The 22,451-nt window shown below is 41.9% G+C and overlaps 1 protein-coding gene across 1 annotated transcript in view; it reads left to right on the top strand.

Moving 5' to 3' along the window:
* ZNF423 (zinc finger protein 423) overlaps positions 1–22,451 on the top strand; it is a 503,577-nt gene that overhangs the window by 158,959 nt on the left and 322,167 nt on the right. The window contains exon 3 of the mRNA XM_085640111.1: positions 21,579–21,779. Within this exon, the coding sequence (XP_085496237.1) occupies positions 21,579–21,779 (201 nt within the window). The remainder of the gene's footprint in view (positions 1–21,578; positions 21,780–22,451) is intronic.

Raw genomic sequence — 22,451 nt, 5'->3', positions numbered from 1 at the left:
CGGTTGCTGCATTATAACTCAAATTACCTTTAGTCCAGCATTGAGGAGTCTGCGTCCATTCGTCGCAATGTGTCAAAACTTTCATCTCGCAGCGGGCAGTTATTTGACGGACTGTGGATTCAGTCTGCCAAGAACAAACAACTTTAAGTGTGCGCATTGCGAAGTAATAAAGCGCACCAGTGCGGTTGCTGCATTCTAACTCAAATTACCTTTAGTCCAGTGTGAGGGATTGCGGGACGATATCACGACTAGGACGCCATGGAAGTACACTGGGCAGAACTTGCGACAGAATTCCAGTCATAAAAGAGGCGCAGATAATACCGGACTACGATACCCATACTCCTCTCATGTTTATCCACAGACGGGAGGTAAGGACCCGGAAGAGGGCGGTGTTAACCCCGGAAGGGTAAATCAACACCCAATGAAAGCTGAAGAGGAAGAGACGCCGTCGTCACGGACCAGAGGCGGGAGTGTAGACGGAACTCGGGACGAGCAGAACGAAGAGAACGACTTCGAAGCAAAGAAGGCAGGAAGAGCGACCGCAAACGAGGACATCCGGGAGGAAGACGGAGCCGACGCAGAGCCGGAGGACCGGTGGTGCGAAGATTGGTGGTGCCCTCCGGAGGATGCTGGGGAGCGGCCGCAACTCAGGGAGAGTTGCGGCGGGGCCGGTGAGTGAAAGCGTCACAAGAGTTTAAGGGTTAAGGGATTGAGGGGCTAAGTCTGAGGCGGGAGGGAACGTACGGAGTCTGATATCCTGTACCTAAGTGGCCCTGTGTTTGCCTTCTTACGCTCTATACCTAGCTAACGACCCCGTGCATTGCTGACTCCTCACCCTGTGCACCTAGTCATTGCGCCTTGCCCATTAGAAACAGGAAGAGAAATAGTAAGAAGACCCCTGATAGTGAACGTACTTTTGTTAAATATCCCATTTCCCTTCACAACCCTTCCACTGATAGACCCCGAACAAACAAACACTCCGTGGTGTGGTGACGGTACTACTAACAAACGAAATACCAATAACTACCTAACTGACGGCTCCCTCTTTTCCCTCCTATGAGCCTCCGTGAAGACCGCCGCGACACTGACGAAGGAACACCTGGCACGTCACGCTCTACAGATCCATCAGGCTCGGCTGCAACACTCGCAGGAGGAGAACCACAAGAGGCAATACCATCCCGAACTGTCTTGTCCAAGAATCAAAATAAAACTCCTTCTTTTGGCAAATACATACAGCCTCCTCGCCTGTTTATCAAGCCTGCCCTCCCACATCCAGCATGAACGAATCCGCGTCCACTCACCGCAATCCAACTAAGGCGAACGAGATTGAGACAGACCTGGGCGCGTTTAATAGAACGTCATCTTCAGGTCCATGTCATGTGACTTGTGGGAATTTCGATTTGAACTTTCTCGACAATGACAGAATTGTCCGTGTCTTGTAATCTGTTCCATAAAAAATATGAAAACTTTAAGAGAAAGTAAGAGTAAAAGGGAGGCTAACGGTATGCCACAAAGATGTTGTCTTTGATATTCGAATCCTAAGTTATACTGTATTTCACAATAAAACCATATAGATATCGGGCGCATTCCATGAAGTGCGTCTCTCTCTGTGTACTTAATGTATTAAACCTTTGTCATTCAGTCTGTTGGACGATATCACAACAGGCAATAAATGTATCTCATTAAGTACATCTGGTGCATATGGCGCAAAGGCAGACAGATATTTTGTCCACTGGTTTCTTAAGCCGCATAATCAAAGTTTGAGATTACACTGTGATTTAAATGGATTCGCTTCAACATAACAATCTGGCTCATATGATATCTGTCCACCAAAAGTTGTCCTACTCAAAAAAGCCATACAGTTTGTTCATTTACAGTTTATAAATTTCTGAAAGTTCATTCAATCCGTCTGTTGTGGTGTTATATTTGACGATAAGCATCACTTCTTCCTGGAGCAAAGCCCTTTCTATATCGCCTCCTCGTGAATTTTTCTCTACTTTAAAGAGAACAGTCCATTTTAAATCATTGAGACTATGGTTCTTTGTGGACCAGTGGTGTACAAGCGGCGCATTTGTCACTTGTCTTCGGATTCTAGACATATGTTGTGTCATGCGTTGGCGGACTTCCTGATTTGTTTTCCCAATGTATAATTTTGGGCATGGGCACATAATGCCATATATTACATTTTTGCTTTTGCAATTGGTAAAGCGATCGTGCTTCCATTTGATGTCATTAAAACAAAAAAGAGCGCCTTCCATCGTGTATGGACAGCTTGAGCAAGTCCCACACTTGTGATGCCCAGTAATCGGTGGTAGATTTAGTTGTGTCCTCAATATGTTTGTGTTTAATGGTCTCTGTACCGCAGCACGGACAAGTAGATTTCCCACACTTTTGTATTAAGTGTCAATTTTGGTTAATCACCTTTTTAGGAAAATTGGTACGTGAACAAAATGTGATCTTTTGTAGTAAGACTTCTCTAGGTGTCCACCACGCCTGTTTAAATGCTTGTTTTAATAGCTTTTTAGGGTATCCTCGCTGTTTCAATTTTTCAAGAAGATTGTTCGCATGGAACATATATTCGTCTTTAGTAGAGCAATTACGTTTCACTCTGAGAAATTGTCCCACTGGAAGATTATCATGCAGACTACGCGGATGATGGCTTGTGTAGTGGAGAGCTTTATTGTGGTCAGTCGATTTGACATGCAATGAGGTATACAAAGTTCCTTGCACACTATATACCTCTACATCCAAGAATGTTATGACATTGGGGCTAGAGTTCAGGCTAAATTGAATATCAGGTGTCCGCTGGTTCAACCAATTATGGAGAGCTGTCAACTCAGTCAGGGTGCCGTTCCAAATCAGGAATATGTCATCAATGTAACGAACATAGGTTGATATTTGTGTCCAAAATGGGTTATTGTTATAGACAAAATGTTCTTCATCTTGTGCCAGAAACAATACGGCCAATTCCGGCGCAAAGGGATAGCCCATGGCGGTCCCTTTGGTTTGGAAATAGTAACTCTGCTCAAATTTGAAGTAGTTCTTCTTTAAAGCAAACTTTGCTAATTCAATTATGAATTTGCTTGGGACTCTTACAGGTCTAGGTCTCTTTTCAAGGAAAATGTTAATTGCACTTAATCCTTCTTCCTGGGGTATCTGAGTGTAAAGAGACACCACATCCAGGGTCACCAACAGTTGGTTAGTGGGTGAAAATTCCAGATCTTGTATTCTGTTAAAAAAAAATGATGGTATCCTGCAGATGGGATGGAACATCAAGTAGGAAAGATTTTAAGAAAAAATCGACATACTTGGATATCGGCTCGAGTATTGAGCCACAACCGGATACGATTGGGCGTCCTGGAGGGTGTGTTGAATTTTTGTGGATTTTTGGAAGTATGTATAATAGTGGAATCCTTGGATGTTTTCTATTTAGAAAGCCAAATTCCTTGTTTCCAATAATTCCTAAATCCAAAGCATTTTTTAGAATGACCGTCAGTTTTTCGGTAAAACTGTGAATCCTGAAGTTGTCTTAAAATCTCTGTCTGATAGTTTGAGGTGTTCATCACAACTATCGACCCACCTTTGTCAGCTGGTTTTATCGTTATAGTGGAGTCCGATTTCAATGTAGTCAATGCTACCTTTTCAGTTTTCAAAATGTTTTTTGTATATTTTTTATGATGTCATATATTAATTATTGTATTTTAAATGGCATTCACAGTGATTTGAATTATTAAACTTTTGCATAAGTATTTTCACCTCCTGAGTAGAGCGCTTTAATTGTGTGGGTAAATGTGAGTTGTTGCCCGGGTATGAAGGTGTATGATTGATTTGGGTAAAAAGAGCCGCAATAGTTCTTAATAAGAATACTCCGGTTGCTCCAAAGGGAAATTTTGTGTTTAACTTTTCTGAAATAATTCATGCCAATATTTTGGAAATTACAAAACATTGGGTGGCCAGATGTTGTTTAACTCACTGAAATAATTTCATTGATGTACTCGGAAGTATGTTTGTTATCTTAAATAGTTTGAGATATACCATAAATTGTTAACCTAGTGTAAGTGTAGTGCATTGCCATCTGCAAGCATGGTCCGAAACTTTGAAATTAGTTTATTTTCCCGGCAAGTCCACTCATATGAGCGCTGTTCTCCCTTACTTGTACAGCTGACTGTCAGAATCAGACAAATGACCGATTGGAACGGTAAGAAAGGTCATAGCTCTGGGAGGTCAGAGAGAGGTAACAATATATAATTTTCATGGTTACAGAGTAGCCTTTTCCTACTGTTTTCATTACAGTTCTGCAGCGAGATCAATTTTATTAAGTTGTGCTGTAAGTCTAGGGTGGCCAACCACATTAGCTTCATGCTGGACCAAGTCCTTTTTGTGCCATTATGATTGTTTTTCTTTGCCTTTTTGGTGCAGAAAGAACCATGTGTTGTGAATGTTTGGCAAGACTGAAAGAACTGTGCTTTGCATTCTGTTCTCCTTATAGGAAGAGGATTTGCATTTCCCTAAATTGCTTAAATTGATATTTTTGCTCCTGACATTCACACCTTCATGTTGCTATTTCCCAATAACGTACCCTGGTGTCGCCTGTTTCTATGCAAAAAAAATTGAAGTGTATGTAACAGATGCAGGCCGTCCAGCCAATGTATTCTAAATAGTGTTCTTTGAAATTTGCAATGGGTAGGGTGGCTGTCTTTTCACCACACAAATACTCAGTGAGAGAGGGCAAGTGCTAGAGTATGCACTCATTTTCAGTCTTGCATATCTTTGTAATGTCATTCGAAAAGATCAAAGGCTGCAACAGATAGACTGTATCGGATAAGTTGTTTTTAATGGGTTCTTGGCGAGTTGTCTCACTTTCAGTTGGGAAATGCTAGGATAATACATCTGTTTCATATTATTATTTTTTCTTTGGGGTGTGTGGAGGTTTAATTAGTCATAAAAAATGTACATTTATTTCAGATTTCACAAGAATATTATGCCCTCTATTTAATGCCTTTACATATTCTTATGCTCTGCATAATATATTAGAACATTGAAATGTTGGGAGCTAACGACCATTATTTTAAGAAAATTGGAACCTTTATTATTAAGGCACCCATAATGTTACAACCAGCTCCAACATTCCAATAATTGTATTTCTGTATCTTTCTGCCAGCTTAAGAACATTATACCTAGGACCACTGGAAATATGCAGCAGGAGAGGACCAAATTATGCAGCAAGTTGGACTAAATAATACAGCAGGGTGGACTAAATTATGCAGCAAGAAAAGACAAATTATGTGGCATAAGCAGCCCATTTTTAGCAAATAATTGCTTCGTTATTTTATACAAATTTCTTTTTGCACATTTTAACACAGTGTGTACAAAGGTTTCACCCTAATTTAGCACCAAAATACAGCAGCAAGCAACTGATAGGTGACCAATAAACTTTTGTCGCTACACACACGTTGCTGCATTTCTAGTGACTTTTGATCTGTTTGAGGTAGAAACATATTGTTTGCTAAATCTGAAGATCATGGAGCAGATCATGGGTTATGTGGCATAAGCAGCAAATCCAAATCTGAAAAGTAACATCCCTAGGCATAACTGTTGACCCCTTCCCCGGCCTCTGGAATTGGTCCCCCTTTGATCTGCAGTTCTGTGAGTCTGTTGGCCTATATCCCGGTAAATATGGTGTGATTCGGAATGCAACACATAGGGTATTAGTCCCTTTGTAAACCGGTTGCCAACCAAGGTTGTCCTGTGTTGTTTTGTCTATTCTTTGTCTCCAACAGAATTGTTTTTAATTGACAAAACAGTGGTGCAGGGTGGAATGAAAATACCCCACGCCCTGAAGAAGTTGCCGTGAGTTTACCCAGAAGGCAATGAAACATGTCGGCATTTTAAATATGAGCAATCACACAGCATAGAATAAAAAACGCAAGCCAGTGTGATTTAGCTCAAATTAGTATATCATTGTGGGGCTTACCGTGGTGCACATATCACTGCACAGTTCTTTCCTCTTTTACCACACACCCTAGCACTTGTTTTGTTTTGGGTCAACAGTTATTCATTTCTTCCTACACATATTCCCTGTTTTTGGAGTGTTGGTAGCTGATGATGAGATCTTGAGGTAGCAGGCGAGTACCATCCTGCTTAATCCTCCTTGGTGTTGCTACCGTGAGGCACCAACACTCCCTCTCACACTTTTTTCACCACGTTTGGGTGTTGGAGACATAAGTTTTTAGACATATAGATAGTTTTCTTGTCTTACCTCGTATGAAAAATACTTGTCTTTTCTTTTCTTAGTGAGCCACACCAATAAGTAGCATAGATGATACAATCACTTGCTTTAAAGATTGTCTAAAATGTATGACAACCGTTATGGATATATGAACTATTTGCTCACAGTGTGAACAGGTCCTTTTTGTACACAGTTCATTGAGTGGGGGATGACCTGTTCTCTGCCCCTTCAGCTCCTTATTGTAGTTTGAAACCTATGGCACCCCGCGATTTTACCAAAAAAAAAGTTATTTCACCCTTCGGGGTCCTTTAGGAACCCCCTGACAAAGGCTAGGGGGTCAGGAACTCTCTATCCTGCCCCCTTTTCACGTTCGCCACCTCTCTTTTTCACTCTCGCACCCACAACAAACAAAATGGCGGCCGACACTTCCTGATTTCGACCGATTCGAACGTTGACTGACATGTAACCACCAATCAGAATTATGCTCGCGCACGTTAGGGTGCGCGGCCATAGATATGTATGTGCTTTTAAATGCAATTTTCTCAGGAACTACTGAACAGATTGACTCCATATATACAAAAGGCACTTCCCTGACCTGAGGACTACCTCTCTGCCAAATTTCAAGTAATTCTGTTCAGCCGTTCGGGCTGTACCTTCGACTAAAGGTCCTATGGGAAAATGCATGGGGAAAACGTGTTTTGGGACCCCCCTTTTTTCTCGGCCCCCGCTTGACGAATCCCCCCGAGACTTTCAGGGTAGGAGCTGAGCGGAGCGCCCCATTAGTTTTGAAAATTTCGCGAGGATTCGTCAACCGGCGCCAAAGTTATTCAAAATAGAATTTTCAGATTTCCTATGGAAACACGGTCCTAACTATAACTATCTACTGGCGACCGCCAGTAGATAATAAACATATATATATATATATATATATATATATATATATATATATATATATATATTCACTCACTCTCTGCAGGATGAGTGTTTTGGTGCAGAGCAAAGTGAAGAGTCGACATGGCACACATTCCTGTGTGCCATGCCTACAACCCACTGCTCTGGCATAGGTCAGCCATCCCTCTAGCTGGATGCACTATACCAGTGGTGAGGGTACAGGTGCATGAGCCCTGTACCCCTACAGTGTCTAAGCCATTTCTTAGATATTGTAAGTGCAGTAATGCCACTTAGAGTATATGGTGCTGGGAGTTTGTCATTACGAACTCCACAGCATCATAATGGCTTTACTGAAAACTGAGAAGTTTGGTATCAAACTTCTCAGCACAATAAACCTACACTGATGCCAGTGTGGGATTTTATAAACAATGCTCTCAGAGGGCACGTTAGAGATTTCTTCTGAAAAACAACCTAACTCTAGTGTCCTGGCTGAGTGGCCGCTCGCCAGCTGCCACCACCAGAAATGTTTCTGGACTCCTGAGTCAACAGCCTGCTGCTCTCGGCATTCTGAAACAATGCACTTCCTGGGACGAGGTGCCAAGCCTCCTCCCCCAGGATGGGCAGGGCCCACGAAGGAGAAGCTTCAAAGGATTGCCGCCTTTGTGAGCTTTCCCAGGCCACTTGCTGCTTTCAGCAACTGGTCCCCACTGGTTCAGACCCCACTTTGGGTGGGAGAACCGACGGGAAAAACAAGTGAGGAAGAGAGGTGTGCCCACGTCTGCCAACCCCACCCCTCAGGTGGGGGAGGGGAGGTGAAGCATAACTCTCAGTCCCCGCCATCTTGCAGATGGGGGGACACAGCCAACCATAGAGAGGCATATCCCACCCCTCCCACTGGAGGGTGGCATAATAGGGGGTGTACCCACCCCAAGGAAGGTACTCATTAGTCCCAACCTTTATTTACCTGTAACACCCCTAAATCTAGTATTTAGAGGCAACCCTGAGCCTTGCCTCCTCAGACAAGAAATGGGAAGAGAAGAAGAGCCGAAGAAGCTGTGCTGAACTAATGAGAGGAGGAAGCCCACTGACTTGGCGCCAGCCCTACCGGCCAGTCTGCACCTCAAACCTGCTCCAGTGTAATCCCAGTTTGTCCTGCAGCCAGAAACCTCAAGAACGTCTAGGACCTGCCCTGCCTTCCAAAAGAAAGACTTTGTCTCCTGTGAGCACTGGATTTGCTCATCTACTGACTCTGGCCAAAGCCGCGATTCTGCACCACTCTACACCCGACGCCCACGGCCCGAGTTTGAGTGGCCAACACCATGAGAAGGTCTCCCCCGGCGATCCTGACCTGGGATCTGGTGATCTCTGACCTGCCTCGATTCTCCAAACGACACCTTCAGTCTCATTCTGGAGGATCCACCCTGCACCCAGCCACCCCTGCAGGTGTACCTTGGGTGCTAACTCGGATCCTCCTTTGCCCTGAACCTAACACCAGGAGCTTTGCTCCTACAACCCTGTGACCTGCTTGTGGGCAGCCACAAACCATAGGCCCCCTATCCCCCATTGGATAACATTGGACCTCAGCACTCTGCCCCCGGCCGCCCTAGTGCCCCTGAGGGTGTATCAAGAGTGCATCCTTAACCCTGGGGGGACCCTGGCTCTAACCTCAGAATACTATCTCCCACAAATAAGTACTTACCTGCAAACCATTAACTTAATTTCTTTCCATAGGATTGCATTGACTGGTTTTCTTGAAAATTGTTTTAAGTTTTGAGTTGGTTTGTATGGAACGTTGAGAAAACTGCAAATGTACTTACCTTTTGTCTAAGAAATGTCTCAGTGTGATATCTGGGCATATCAAACTGATTAGCAAACGTAATCTGAAAAGTAATCCAATAAGTAATGTACAATGTAATCTGAAAAGTAAATGAACAGTAATTACGAAACATTCTTACCTGTAATTCAATCAACCGCATTTAAACCTGCATTCCACTGTAAAATATTGCCTAAGAGTTTGCAAATTATTATTTCACTTACCTGCACAACGCTTGGTTTGGTTCAGGAAATAAAATAACTTAATATTTTTAATACAAACAAATTGGTCTGGAGTTCAGTCTTTGAGTGTGTGTCATCATTTGCTCCCTGAGGGTGTACAACAAATGCTTAACACTACCCTCTGATAAAGCCTTACTGCTCACCCGCACTACCACAAATAGGGAGCAAGGTGCTATCTACTTTTAACCTCAGCCTACCTTTAGGGTTTCACTAGACTCTGTGCACATTATACCTCATTTTGATATAGCATATACAGACCCAGCTTCCTACACTGTTCCCATCTGAACAAGGTGCTTTTGTTCATGTGTTGGTGTGCTCCCAAGGCTGTCCAACGTATATAATTAGGTGATTATCCCTCAGCCAAATAATGTTTGCTCATTTTGGTTCTGGTTTTCATGCAGCGTAAGCTGCTATGATGTTCCATAATTCTCACTTTGACTGGTCTGGTGGTCATACGTATGTATCTTTTGTTGCACGGGCATGTCACCATTTAAATGTAGTTTTTGAAGTTACAGTTGGTGTGTGTATTCTGTATCAAAGTGCGAGTGGTGTCCATTTTGACCTCTTTGGTAGTTTCAGTTAAGGCACAGACTGCACACGATCCACAGGGGAAGTGACCTCTCATGGGGGGTAGATCTCATAATAATCCTTTTTTTGATCCCATGGGTTTTAGTAGTATGGTATGCATGATCATGTCTTTCAAGTTGGAAGTGCGTTTGAAGGCTAAGCAAGGTAATAGAAATGAAAGACTGACTGTTTGTAAGATTGCCCAATGTTTTCTGATAATGTTCAGTAATTTGTTAGTTGGGTGTAAAAGTGGTGACGGAAGTCAGTGCATCCTCTCATGTGGCATAGTGCATGGGTCTAACAAGGCTTTCATGTTATTGTTTTTTGCACGTTTACGTGCTGTTCTCACACAATGAAGAGGGTATTGTTGCGCCTCCAGATTAGCAGATAGTATTTGTGCTTGTGTAACAAATTCTTGTGTTGTACTGCAGTTTCTGTGCAGTCCTGAAACTGCCCATAGGGGAGATTATCCCTGAGTGATTAAGGATGGTGACTCTAATACCGGAGAAGACCGTGGCTGCCTGTAGGTTTCTTGGAAGTGGAAGTCTGTAGTCGTAAGTAGGGATTCAGGGTGTCCATCCAATCCCAAATGTTCTCGCAGGCCATCCTATCTCCTTCCCGAATTTAAGGATATCATCAGTATATCGGTGCCAAAGAAGGATATTGGCGCTGTAAGGATTGGTGGTACAGAAATCTTTTCCTTCTCAAATTTTGCCATGTAGAGGCATGCCAAACTAGGGGCTAAGCTGCTCCCCATAGAGGTCCCCTGGGTCTGGTGGCAAAATTGATCACCATATTGAAAAAAGTTCTCTGTAGGGGCCAGGGTCACACACTCAATAATTAAGCTAACAGAGGTAGGTGACGTCCACTCCTCTGACAGTGGGGTCCTCTTTATCACCTCCGGGGTGGCACCCTAAGGGATAATGAGGGCCACTACATTGAGGGTATCCAATAGACCGATCTGATGTGTATAATTTGTCTCCGCAATGAGATTGCAAGACATTTCTGGTGTCTACACAAATGAGGGTGTTATTTTAACCAAAGGTTGTAAGATGTGGTCACAAAATGTTGAAAATGGTTCCAGAAGTTAACCAATCCCTGAAACAATTGGTCTTCCTAGTGGATGCTGCACCCTATTATGAATTTTGGGGCAAGTGTGAAAGTAGGGGATCTTGACTGCATGTTCACCAAAAACTCTACTTCATTTTTACGGATCCACAATGTGCGTCTGTAGTGGATACAACAGAGGTGATCTGTGTACTGAGGTGCCCAGTGGGATCCTGATTGATAGTGGTATAGTATTTCCAGTCGGCCAGTTGGCAGAGACATTCCGCATCTTAGTCTGTGGTTGATATGATCACAATTGCACCCCCTTTATCTTTCCGTTTTATTGTAATCTGGGTGCAATTAGCCAGGGATTTCACTGCTTCTAGTTCAAGATTAGACATAATATGGAAGCTGCATAGTTTATGCATTTTTCTCCTATCACTCTAGTACACTAAGACATGGCATAGGCCTTGTGGTGAGGTGTACCTGAATATAAACTGGGGAATGGGCACACCTTGCCTGAAGGTACAGAAAAAAGACAACCCCGACTCTAAATGATTAACCTGACCTCTTCAACCAATCGCTCCACCCTCTAGTAACCCATTGTGTTATTTGATGTCAATAGCTGTTTGTGTGTTGCAGAGGATTTGAAGTATGGTTGAATGGTTTCAGAAACACACGACTCTGCAATTTGTGAGTACTCTAAATAAAATATTTTAGTCTTGGCCCTTGTAATGGTACTCAATTTACCGACCTCCGAAAGATTGAAGGGTGAGTCTACCTTGTGTAAATTCGAGCTTGTGACTTTAAGATCACTACAAGCGTGACTTGGCCAAGACATTTGACTGGGGTTATTTTCATTGTATTGCCTGCCTATGAGGAAGGATCCTTTTTTATGAAAGAAAATTTCATAGTCTCGAAATTATTCAGAACATGGGTGGGTGTAATCCCAGTGCAGTGGCTGGGGTTTTTAGAGTTTGAAACTCTATCCACCCATTTAGTCGATGTTGATCATCCTAGAGTATACGTTTATAACATTTAAAAAGTAGTTTTGAAGGCAAATTGCTCCCTAATATGAATGCTGTGCATGGAGTTTTGGAATATTCACTTTGCCATTTTATTTAGCATGTAGCATGCCCTTTCCTGCTTTAAAGTGCTGTTGATGAGGAAACAAAGGAGCCCACGGTTGCATGGCGTACAGTACATGCTTCACTGGACATTTTAACAACAACCACTGAACTAAACCTGGTGTGCATTCAAATATCAAATCGAAAGATTTCGTCGAGGAATAGGACGAAAAAGTGGGGGATTATGGATGACGAAATTTCCAGATTACGTACAGCCCATCCATCAACCACATACAAAGTGTATGCAGGGAGCCCTCCATGGTCCGGAACCAGTCATTTGCTCTCAGGCCTGCTGTGCACACTACCGGAGGGGACCCCCTGAAGCACAGGGGGCTATTGTGCCATTGCTCCCTTGAACTTCGAAAATAATAGAGCTGTGAGTGAACAAAAAACGGGTATCTCAGGTTTGAAGTGTGAGAAAATTGCTTTAAATTGGGACATTTCTGTAAAACTTTGCAAACCTCTGCAATTTTGTGAAGGTAAAAGCAGGAGGTAAAATGCTACAAAAAGTAATTTATTTGGAAAACTCAAAACCTGCTCCTATTCCTGAAATGCTTATTGTAAGAAAATTATTGCAGCAATTCTCTACCTTGGGGACATTTTGCCAGTTGGTGAGGTTTGGGGGAAAGCACCAAACGTTGTTACTTAATTTGCAAAGTTTGTCATCCTTACACAGCTTTGCAGGAAGTGGCATTTTATATTTGAGAAATCGTGCACATAAATTAACCAGGGAGAACTACTGGATGGATGTTGCATGGACATTTGATTGGTAATTTAACAAGTCTGTAAGGAAATTGGTGTTAGAGAAGCATGCAACTGTCTTAAATCATGTTTTTGTATTGGAAGTGGATTAACTGAAATATATTGTAAAGTTTTCATTTAAAAAACTGGAATACAGCATAATTCATTTTAAATTTGCTACTCATGCTATCAGCATGAATGTGGTCAAACGTGTGAATGTAGGCCTTGAATAAAAAGTAATGAGATATAACCAGAAACTCTGCAATATTTGATTATTGATTACATAGGAGTCTTTTCCTATTAATGTTTAAATGTGGAGATGAGTTTACATTCTGTAATCGATCTCTCTTGCTTTTCTTCTATTGTAACAGACGTCTCATAACACGATGCAAAACCACCCTTTCTGATGCTCTTGCCATTTACAGAGCAGCGATTTGAGTCCTTCTCTGAGACAGCGCGTGCGCGGTCACTTGCAAGATTTTTTGTTAGCTTACAGGGGTCTTAGGATCCCATTGCTTACAATTGGTTGGCTTCATCTTCTCTACCATTTCCTTTTTTCTCTTTAGTCAGCAGCTGATGGCTTCACTTACTGATAGTGTATCTATTCCTCCCTTAGACTGCATCCTTGTCAGACTTTGTGTCCCTCCACTGCGCGCACTTTGGAAGTACTTACATTTTTTCTTTTTCTTGCTTGCTGTCATTGTTGCTTGACCCATTCTCCTTGCTTGCCTTTGAATTGTTGCTGTTGTCCACGCCCCACCCTCCTGTGTTGTTGTTTTTTTCTGTTTCTCCCTCTAAACTCCCTCTGTCCACGGTGTTTGTTGCACCCTCCTTCCTCCCGCTGTTTGTGGTGTTCCTACAGTCCCTTGTGTGGCTTGCCTCCTCTCACCCTGCTGTCCATTATAGCCAGCTGTGTCAAGGCCTTTGACCCATGATTGGCCACTTAAACGCTTGAACGAGGGGTGCGAGAAAACTGGCAACCTTCGAGGAGCAACCATAGGTATCAACACAGTTGAAAATGGATTGATGGATCTTGGCACCACATCCCCCCATATGTTTTGATCCCCGGCTTTGCTGAGCTTTGTGCTGCTGCCCCCGAGGCCAATTCACTCTGGTGGACTGTCTGTGGGGCTTCCCTTATGACAGTGCTTTGAGGCACAAGAACAGATGTCATCCACACAGTTGTTGCCTCCTGTTGTCCACTATGGCGTTGGAGATGCAGGAGCTGGTAGAGGTGTCTGGAGACCCCCAGTGGTAGCCTGGCCCCACACCACCACAGCAAAAAGGCACTATGATGCAGCCAATGCTGGCCACGTCATAGTTTTTTCTTCTAACTCTTATTTTTTTGTTTTATTTTCATTAACCTGTGGCGTCCTGCTGTGTTTTTGCTTGCTACCTCCCACAATCTACCGCATTGCTTGCACTTCTGTCCCACCACAAACAAAACCCCAAAAACATTACCAAAGACAAATAGCTCTTGCAAGCGTGAGATCTATTTGACTTTGTTAATCTTCTTTTCTTTTTTTGTAGCCATTTTCTATAGCAGCATGGTTGAAAGCAAAATAAATAAATATGGGCCTACCTTTGACCATGTTATTACTCTGCTGTACAGAATGGCGATTTTTTTTTACCATTGACAAAGGCAGTAGATCTGGCACTAGTGAGACCTATTGGCTTTGCCAATGCTTTTTTTCTTGTTTGTGCGGTACCTTGCTGTAGTGCTCTGTGTCATTTCTTAGGTTGCTTGGCAACAATATGCTGATGCTAATATGTCACTCTGAATAGAGTGCCCCTCTTCTAATTCCTGGATACACCTGTGAGGACGTTTTTACAGCATATAGAAAATTACTATTTGAGAGCAAATTGTCCTATTTAATATTTCTCTAATCAGTTACCTCCCGTGTCACTTGCACAGTAATCTATTTTTCGGTTATTCAATTCATCACAGCAGCAGTCCTGGCTGGCTCTTAGTGTTGCTTATTTCCTCCATTTTGGCAACCTGCAGCATCCTTTGTGAATGGCATGCTATTTTTACCAGTGCTTAAGATGAAAAATATAAATTTCAAAGTAAGACGAGAAACACAGCACAATGATTACAAACAGAAACAGTGTTGACATATTGGGAAAATAAGTTTGCCAGTAACTGTTTTTCCATACCCACCTCCCTTCTGCCCAGCCCTTTAACATCTACTTTATTCTTCTCCCCGTTGACCTTTCCTTTGTTTTGACACAGTGGCCCATCAGAGCCTTCTTGGAAACCTCTGGTCTTTAGGCATTTGCGAGCCCTGCTTCCATTTGGTTATCCTCTAGATGTGTAACTGCAGATTTTGTCACACAGGCAAGGCTAGTTCTGTCCATAGTATTCTCTTCTTTGGTTGCCTGTTTCGTTTCTACTGTACCAACACCCTTTCCATCTTTAAATCATCATCTTAGGTGGATAAAGTTCCCATTTCTATGTTGATGGTCCTATAGTCATTCTCTCCTGCACCCTATATAAATACCACTCTGCATGTGTCAGTTGGGTTTTGCTGTCCGCCAACACCCTTCACATTAGTTAGAGGTGGATGAACCGCTGACAACCTGACCTCAGCTCGAGGTCCTCTTGAAACCTAGAGCTGAAAGCGAGCACAGATTTCACTGGAGCTGATGTTGCTTAGTGGCGAACCAGGTTAGGAACCCGGCCTCAGCTCAGCATCTTATGAGTCCCTGTAAATCTTCCTTGGCTGAAAAAAAGTAACGTAATCTGCAAAAGAAGTGCTCTTATGTCATTATGCAAAGTTTGCACAACTAAAAACTGTGCTATCAACTAAGCCCTAATATCAAATGCGAACAATTAAAGACGACACATTAACATTTGATGTGAGAAAGAGATACCCATTTAGGGGTGGATTGCACAGTTTGAAAGTGGAAAATCTGGGATCAATCATGGCTTCCCTGTTTGACCAAATTGTGTGATCCTAAGCAAATAGTTTATTTCATTAAGTCTCCCTTTAGTTCGGTGTCACATATAGGAGAACCTTCAAATACATGCATTCAGAATGTCTGCTATACAACAACCTGCCTTGCTTTTCATTTAATAGACTGTAATGTTGCTCCATCCTTAATAAGAATCTAGGCCATGTATAGGTTACACATGACAAATGACTTGCTTCTACGTTTGCTAATAGCATTGTTATCAAGGCAGAGGCAGGAATGCTTCAGAGTTCATGTTTGAAAACTCACTTTTAATAAATGCTTCTCAAATCTAATCTACTGAGGTGAAACACTTCCACGAGCTACAGAAATACACCTTTTTATCTTTATTTTGAAGACAACATATCATATTCCAATATCATTTGTGTTGCTTGATTTACATGCCAAATATTTTCAAGACTAATTTGTTGGCCCACCCACCTCTAACATTAGTCACCTTAGGTGTTACACGATTATATCTTTTTGGACTTTCTGCTCCTCCCTTCTCAGTCCTTCAGCTAACCTCAGTTCTCTCGATCTTCCTTCCTTCCTTCTTCCTTCATGCCATAATACTGACACTCCCCAGAGCTTTCCTTTGGCCCATCTTTAACTGTTGTTCTTCCATGTTACATGAATTCCTTCTGTGTCAGTTTAATTATTTAAAACTTCATGAGAACTATGGGAGCAGTAGTTGTTTCTAGATGTAGTATTTATTTGACCAATATATGGTCATAAACTAGTACATCGCAGTATTTACAAAAGAATAAGAAACAATGCAACATCAGTTTAAATGTTTCCCTAGAAATCGGTTGCATCATGCTGTGAATAAAAACCAAATCCTGGAAATCGAACTGTTTCGAGATGTATTTCTTGGGCTGTAGAATTGCTTCATGCAGTAAAATTGCTTCCTCTTAGGCTAAGCAGAAGGAGGGAAAGGCAAGGGTAGAAGTTGATCTAAAGTACAGTAGATTAAGTGCCACTGGGGCCAAGAGGTAGCTTTGTACATTAGTTGGCCTGGGCGGTGAATTCTGCTCCGTTCTTGGAGTTGCAGAGCTTTTTGTACTCTGCGCAGCTCGAGGAGTTCCTGTTTGCCAATGGTAAGTTGATAGGAGTGAGCGAGGAAAATCCAACGCTAGATTGCTTCCCAGCGAGATTTTTTAACGTGGGTAGTCGCTACCGCTCACGTCGCGAAACCTTCCGTTTGTGTTGAGGAAGCTGCTGCTCAAGTAGAAATTCTACTCGAGCGGCAGAAAGAAGCTGCACCCTCTTGCACTGCACGTGATGACATTTGCCCTGATTTAGCAGCACAGGACAAACACCTGGTGCTAAAAATCAGTGAGAACAGCGCAAGGTAACGCACCCTGCCGCTCGCAGAACTCCACGCAGCTAGGCGGAGTTGTTTTGTCACTACGCGGAACTCCACGAACTCTGCTGTGATATCTTCATAGCAGGTGGAAGGTGCTGGGACCGAGTGAATGATGGATGCTCACATGAATACCTTTAGTTATTGCAGGAGTAAATAAAAGAATTGTGAGACTCTCCACACAGGCAAAGAAGATAAGTCATTGTTTTGGATGCTTGTGAAAATGATTTCACTAGGTTTCCACAGATTCCTGAAACTGTTTCACCTTACTGAAGAATACATTCTACATTCATAGAATGCTAGCTTCCGGAAAGTAAATCAAACCTATTTTTGGAATACCAGGATTTCCTAATGAGTGAAGGTAGCATGTCTTCCTGCAGAACTGCTTACAAATGATATCTAACTATTGTTGCATTATCAAAATGGTCCATATTTTCCAAAGCAGAAGAAATACAGATTTGTAGTCTAAATTTCTGACAGCTCTCCTTGGGTTTATGCCTACTTTCACTCTCATCTGTTAAAGACCAGGTTTACCATTCTACCTCCATTTTCACAGTCGCAGTGGTTCCAATGTAATTTACCATCAAATCACTACTGTGGATGTAGTTTGAGCCTCACCAGGTTTGCAGTTATATCCTGTATAAATGTCTTCCTATAAACTAACAAACATTTACAAAACAACTTCCGTAAATAACTAATTGTGTATCAAAGACGGCTTGAATGAAACGCCACTTTACCTGATCCGAATACCTAGCAAATATGTTGTGCTCAGTGGTGAAGGTAAGCTAAATCGCCATCCTTGACCAAGTTGCTTTGGGAGCAGGCCCTTTTTCCATCATTGGCATTTCATGCGCACTACCATATCGAGGTCTTAGAAAGGAAAATTATTAGTGTACTCACACAGGAGGACCTTCGCTGAAGTGGCTCCTGAGCTCTGGAATGCTGTTGTGAAGCCCCATTACCTACGCTATGCCTATTTGACATTTAGCAATCCCAAAATGTTCTTTTTACCCACCAAGCATCTTAATCCTTGATTGTTCCACTCTGTAGCTTTAATGCGGTTGTTGATTTGTTTAACCGGAGACTTCTTGAGTTACATGACGAAGATTCGTAAATTCAGTCTTGTGTGTTGGATATGAAACCAGGTTGCATACAAAATTAAATTACATTCTTGTTAAATTTCTAGTTCTTAAAGTATTTACCATGTATTTACCATAATTCAACAATCTATTTGTGCTCGGTAACCTAGTATTTTGATTTCATCCTTCAAATAAAATAATATGAAACTCACACATGCTATGGTTGATGGGAGTTTCCTTGCAAAACGTGTATGTAACTGTGGACTAAGCAGACGCATCAAGCTTCTCATTTGCTGCATTATTCCAGTGTTTTAACTAGTTCTGGTTTGATCAAGCCTTTGGAAGCATGCTTTGGTTGTACTAGTGCTTTAAAAGCAGATGGCGCTCCTGCCCTCTTCCTCAACTGTCTTCTAAAATGATTGGCAGAAAGGCGGCTTCACCTTGGATCAGGCACGCTATCGCATCCTTTTCTTGGCGTGAGCAGCTTGTTCCTATCGGACCTTGCCCAAGGTATGCGCTGGCAAAGGGTTTACAAATTGCTGCCTGTTTGGTAAACTCAGCGCACACGCTCATGCCAGGACACGGGTTGTTGGAGATCATTGCTCAGTTGACATCCTAATTTGCATGCTAACGGGTGAAGATAGAACAAGGTCTGGAAATCTCATGACGATTTAGCGTGAACTAGGAAGTTGCTGTGGATACAGTGTAACAGATGCATAGCCTAAAAAAGTATTTTATTCTGCCTTTACCTAATTGAGTTCTGTAACGTGCTCAAAGGACATTGGCTCTGAGATGTAAACACTGACACACACCATGGGCATAACCATTCCTGTCACTGTGATTCACAAATAACACATACCAATATTTCCTACCTTTTGGAGCTGAGGAACCAACCAAACCTCTCCTTCAGAAAATGCCTAAAAACTCATCTCTTCTGTCTACACTTGAACTAAACCGTGAATCGTGCAAATTGATGCTTGTATACTCTAATTCTACATGTTTTCTATTACCAATAGTTGTGTTTTTGTATGTTTGCAGAAAGCATACTGCCACCTTTTGGTGCTGCAGCGCTATAGGAAAATGTTAAAATGCTTAATGTATATCGCACATCATGTGGATGAGTGATAATTTAGTGTGGTACCTTACCTTTTCTTATTCCATATTTTCAAATTCACCGTAAACCATTTGATCATGTGCTTCCTAATGAAACCTGGCACCTTGCAATATTGTGTGGTACATTTGTTAAAAGAATATGACTGAGTGGATACCTCTCCCTGTGGATGCAAACGTTTCTCTGACTTGCAGTTTAATTTCCCAGTATGATTGCACAGTCAAACCAAATATAAGACCTGTTCAAAAATGCGGTGGTTGGCCCAACAGGACTTTTCTTGTCATCAACTAATCCAATTTGTCCTATGAAGTCCACAGTTGCAGTGAGTTAATCTCCAGTCTAAAACATGCACAGGGGATATTCCAAATAAAGTGTAAGTGTAGGCCTTTGACTGGAAGGTGCACACTGTCAGTATACCCTTAAAATGTAAAGATGGCTTAATTTATAGTCATGTTTTAGATGAGCATAGCATTGTCTCTTTTAAACATTCAATTTTAAGTTGGTTTGCGCTGTGGGAAATTGGACCACGTGGGAATCTTCACCAAAATGTTATTGTCCAGCCCAAACACACAGCAGTGATGGTGCTGTGGCACTTTCCTATAGTACCGAATTGTGAGTTTTGTTGCTCTCCCAAGTCAAAGCGTCACTGGTCAGACATGTATTGGTTGGATACGTTCCTGAAAAGGCACAAATATCAGTTGGTCTAAAAGTACAGATCGTTCAGGCAAATGACCAATGGTCTTAATCATATTTTTAAAAAGTTTGATTTTTAATTTCTGTACGAGTTTGATTTGTGTTTCCTACTTGCTGTATCTTGTATGTGGACAAAAACCTGTATAGCATTTCCTGATGAATAGTTCCGTTTTGTTTTCTAGTAGTATTCTTGACCAAGGTGGTTTCTATTACTTAGGTTTATTTGTTAATTTATTTATCTATCTGTTACTTAGATATTCTGATCCAGGTGAAAATCCTGTACAAATGATCATTGGGTGGGGTGTCTACCTATTTGGAGAATACGCTAAAGTACTGCAACTTTCCTCATGGAAATTTGATATCCTGTTGCACACGTTTGCGTCTGTCAATGAAATTATATGCAGGAGGTAATTTCTGCTTGCCACTATCAAAATACATCCATGTTGATAAGGAAATAATTCTGCTTAGCCCTGGGAACGTGTAGCTGTGTTGGTTATAAGATCTCAAAATCTGGGTGTAGAATTTGGCTTGAATTATATCCATGCTATATTTGGTCCACTTTCTTTCCCTGAGTGTTTAACTGAAGAAACGTAACTCCAAAACACGTGTCCTCTAAGACACTTAATTCCATCAGTAGTGTGGTATGCAGAGTAGCCACAATAAGTAAATGTTTGCATGGAATTTGATTAACTTATTTTAACTCCATACAATATGTAAAGAAATGATAGTACAAGGCGACCTCTTCTTTAGGCATGATTTTTAAGTCTGGTTACTACAGGTGACTGACGTCTCCTTTAAGTAGAGTGTATTTTGGTTAGATTTTTCCTAGGAGACTGCTGCTCTAAGGGAGCTGCACGTATCCCACTGTGCTTCCTTCCTAGGCTATGAGTGTGTTACATAAATCCTCTTGGGTAGTAAGTCAATTATTTTCCAAATACCAGAGGGAAGTTAAGATTTCTGAAATATGAATCTAGAAGAGCACATTTGTAGGCCCACTATTGCTACAGGTAAGTACTATTGTGTTCTGGCTGCTGTGATGTTTGCAAACAGTTGTGCTTTTCCTTAAAACTGACACTACTTGTCCCTAAAAGCCACCTGCTTCGCCATCCCAACAAATCTGAAATGCTGTGCCTACAACCTTCTTCCCTGAACACATGTACACATTGATCACAAGGTTCATCCTTTAAGCCAATATCCACCAGCCGCATATGTAAAACATTGTGCAGCCTCTAAGTCACCTTTGTGGAAGTATCTCTATCAAACAAAAATAAAGGTGATCTTCTTGGAAAATAATTGAAAGCATCCAAAGGGGCGCGTTTCTCTTTACACTTTAGTTTGATTTCAGTAGTTTTGAAGAGTCATTTGATGGGAGGGCCTAATTTCTTTACTAACACTAATTGGTCTTGAATACGTTTCTCCAGGTGGTGAAGGGAAGAGTTCTTGATTAAACGTTAATATTTGTATCCTGCATGCAAACACTGTATTGATAATTAGGAGTCTGCATCTTTGGAGCTCTCACACTGCAAATGATAGAACGCTGTTTAGATTCATTGCACTGTGTGAGATCCAAAATCATACTCTTAATAGACTGGGAGGTGTCGGGGCTAATGCAAGTTGAGAGAGAAAGTAATTAAATGTATCTTAATAAATTCACGGCAGATACTTAGTCTTTTTCCCAAAGATCACTGTAACTTATCGCAGAGTGTATTCTTCCTGTTGGCAGGAGGTCTCGGAAGAGAGCGGGAGGATGATACTGTGGACAGCCGTGCCCTGGAAGACAGGAACAGCGTGACGAGTCAGGAAGAGCGGCTTGAGGAAGATGAAGACCTGGAGGACGACTCAATTTACACCTGCGATAGCTGTCAGCAGGACTTTGATTCGCTCGCGGACCTGACGGAACACAGGGCGCAGAACTGTCCTGGAGGTAATGTTAAAACTAGCTTTACAGTTCTAACAGGTGGTTAGCTGGGTAATTGGACATAGCAACAGCGTGGGGCCTCAAGTGAGATTAAAGAATTAATAATGTCATTTAAACTTCATGTAATTTTATTGTGGTGCCATGGGTAGCTTTTATTCACTTTCTTTTTTAATAAGGGCCTATCTGGGATTTGAATTGAGTTCTGTCAAAGTCAGGCTTCTTTCTTTAGTATTTTATCTTTCATATACCATTAATCTAGTGAAACTCGGAAAACTCTTATAAGCATGGTTACCTGATTTTATATTTATAACACCGGTCTTACACTAAAATCTATCACTCTCTTCAGTTTGCCTGGTAGTGCTTCTAGCTCTAAATGTTTGTTTCATCCGCACTTAACTGTTGCATCCAAGTGCTTCACATTTCCAATTTGATTTGTTCATTTTTAAAACGGAAGTACACCACCTCTTGTGAGTAGGGCTAGCCCAAACATTTGAATACCCAAGGCAAAATGCCTAAGTACTGCCCCCAACATGCCCTTTCCAGCATGCGTGTACATACTCACCTACATACATGACGCATGAGCAGATCCTATGCCATTTTCACCTATGGTAAATCATATGTATCTTTTGAACTTATTGAAAGGGAAAATATTTACAACAAATGACAAGTTGCCATAGG

This window comes from Triturus cristatus, chromosome 12 (genome assembly GCF_964204655.1).
Source record: "Triturus cristatus chromosome 12, aTriCri1.1, whole genome shotgun sequence".
NCBI lineage: Eukaryota > Metazoa > Chordata > Amphibia > Caudata > Salamandridae > Triturus > Triturus cristatus.
This window is presented reverse-complemented; position numbering and strand designations above follow the sequence as displayed.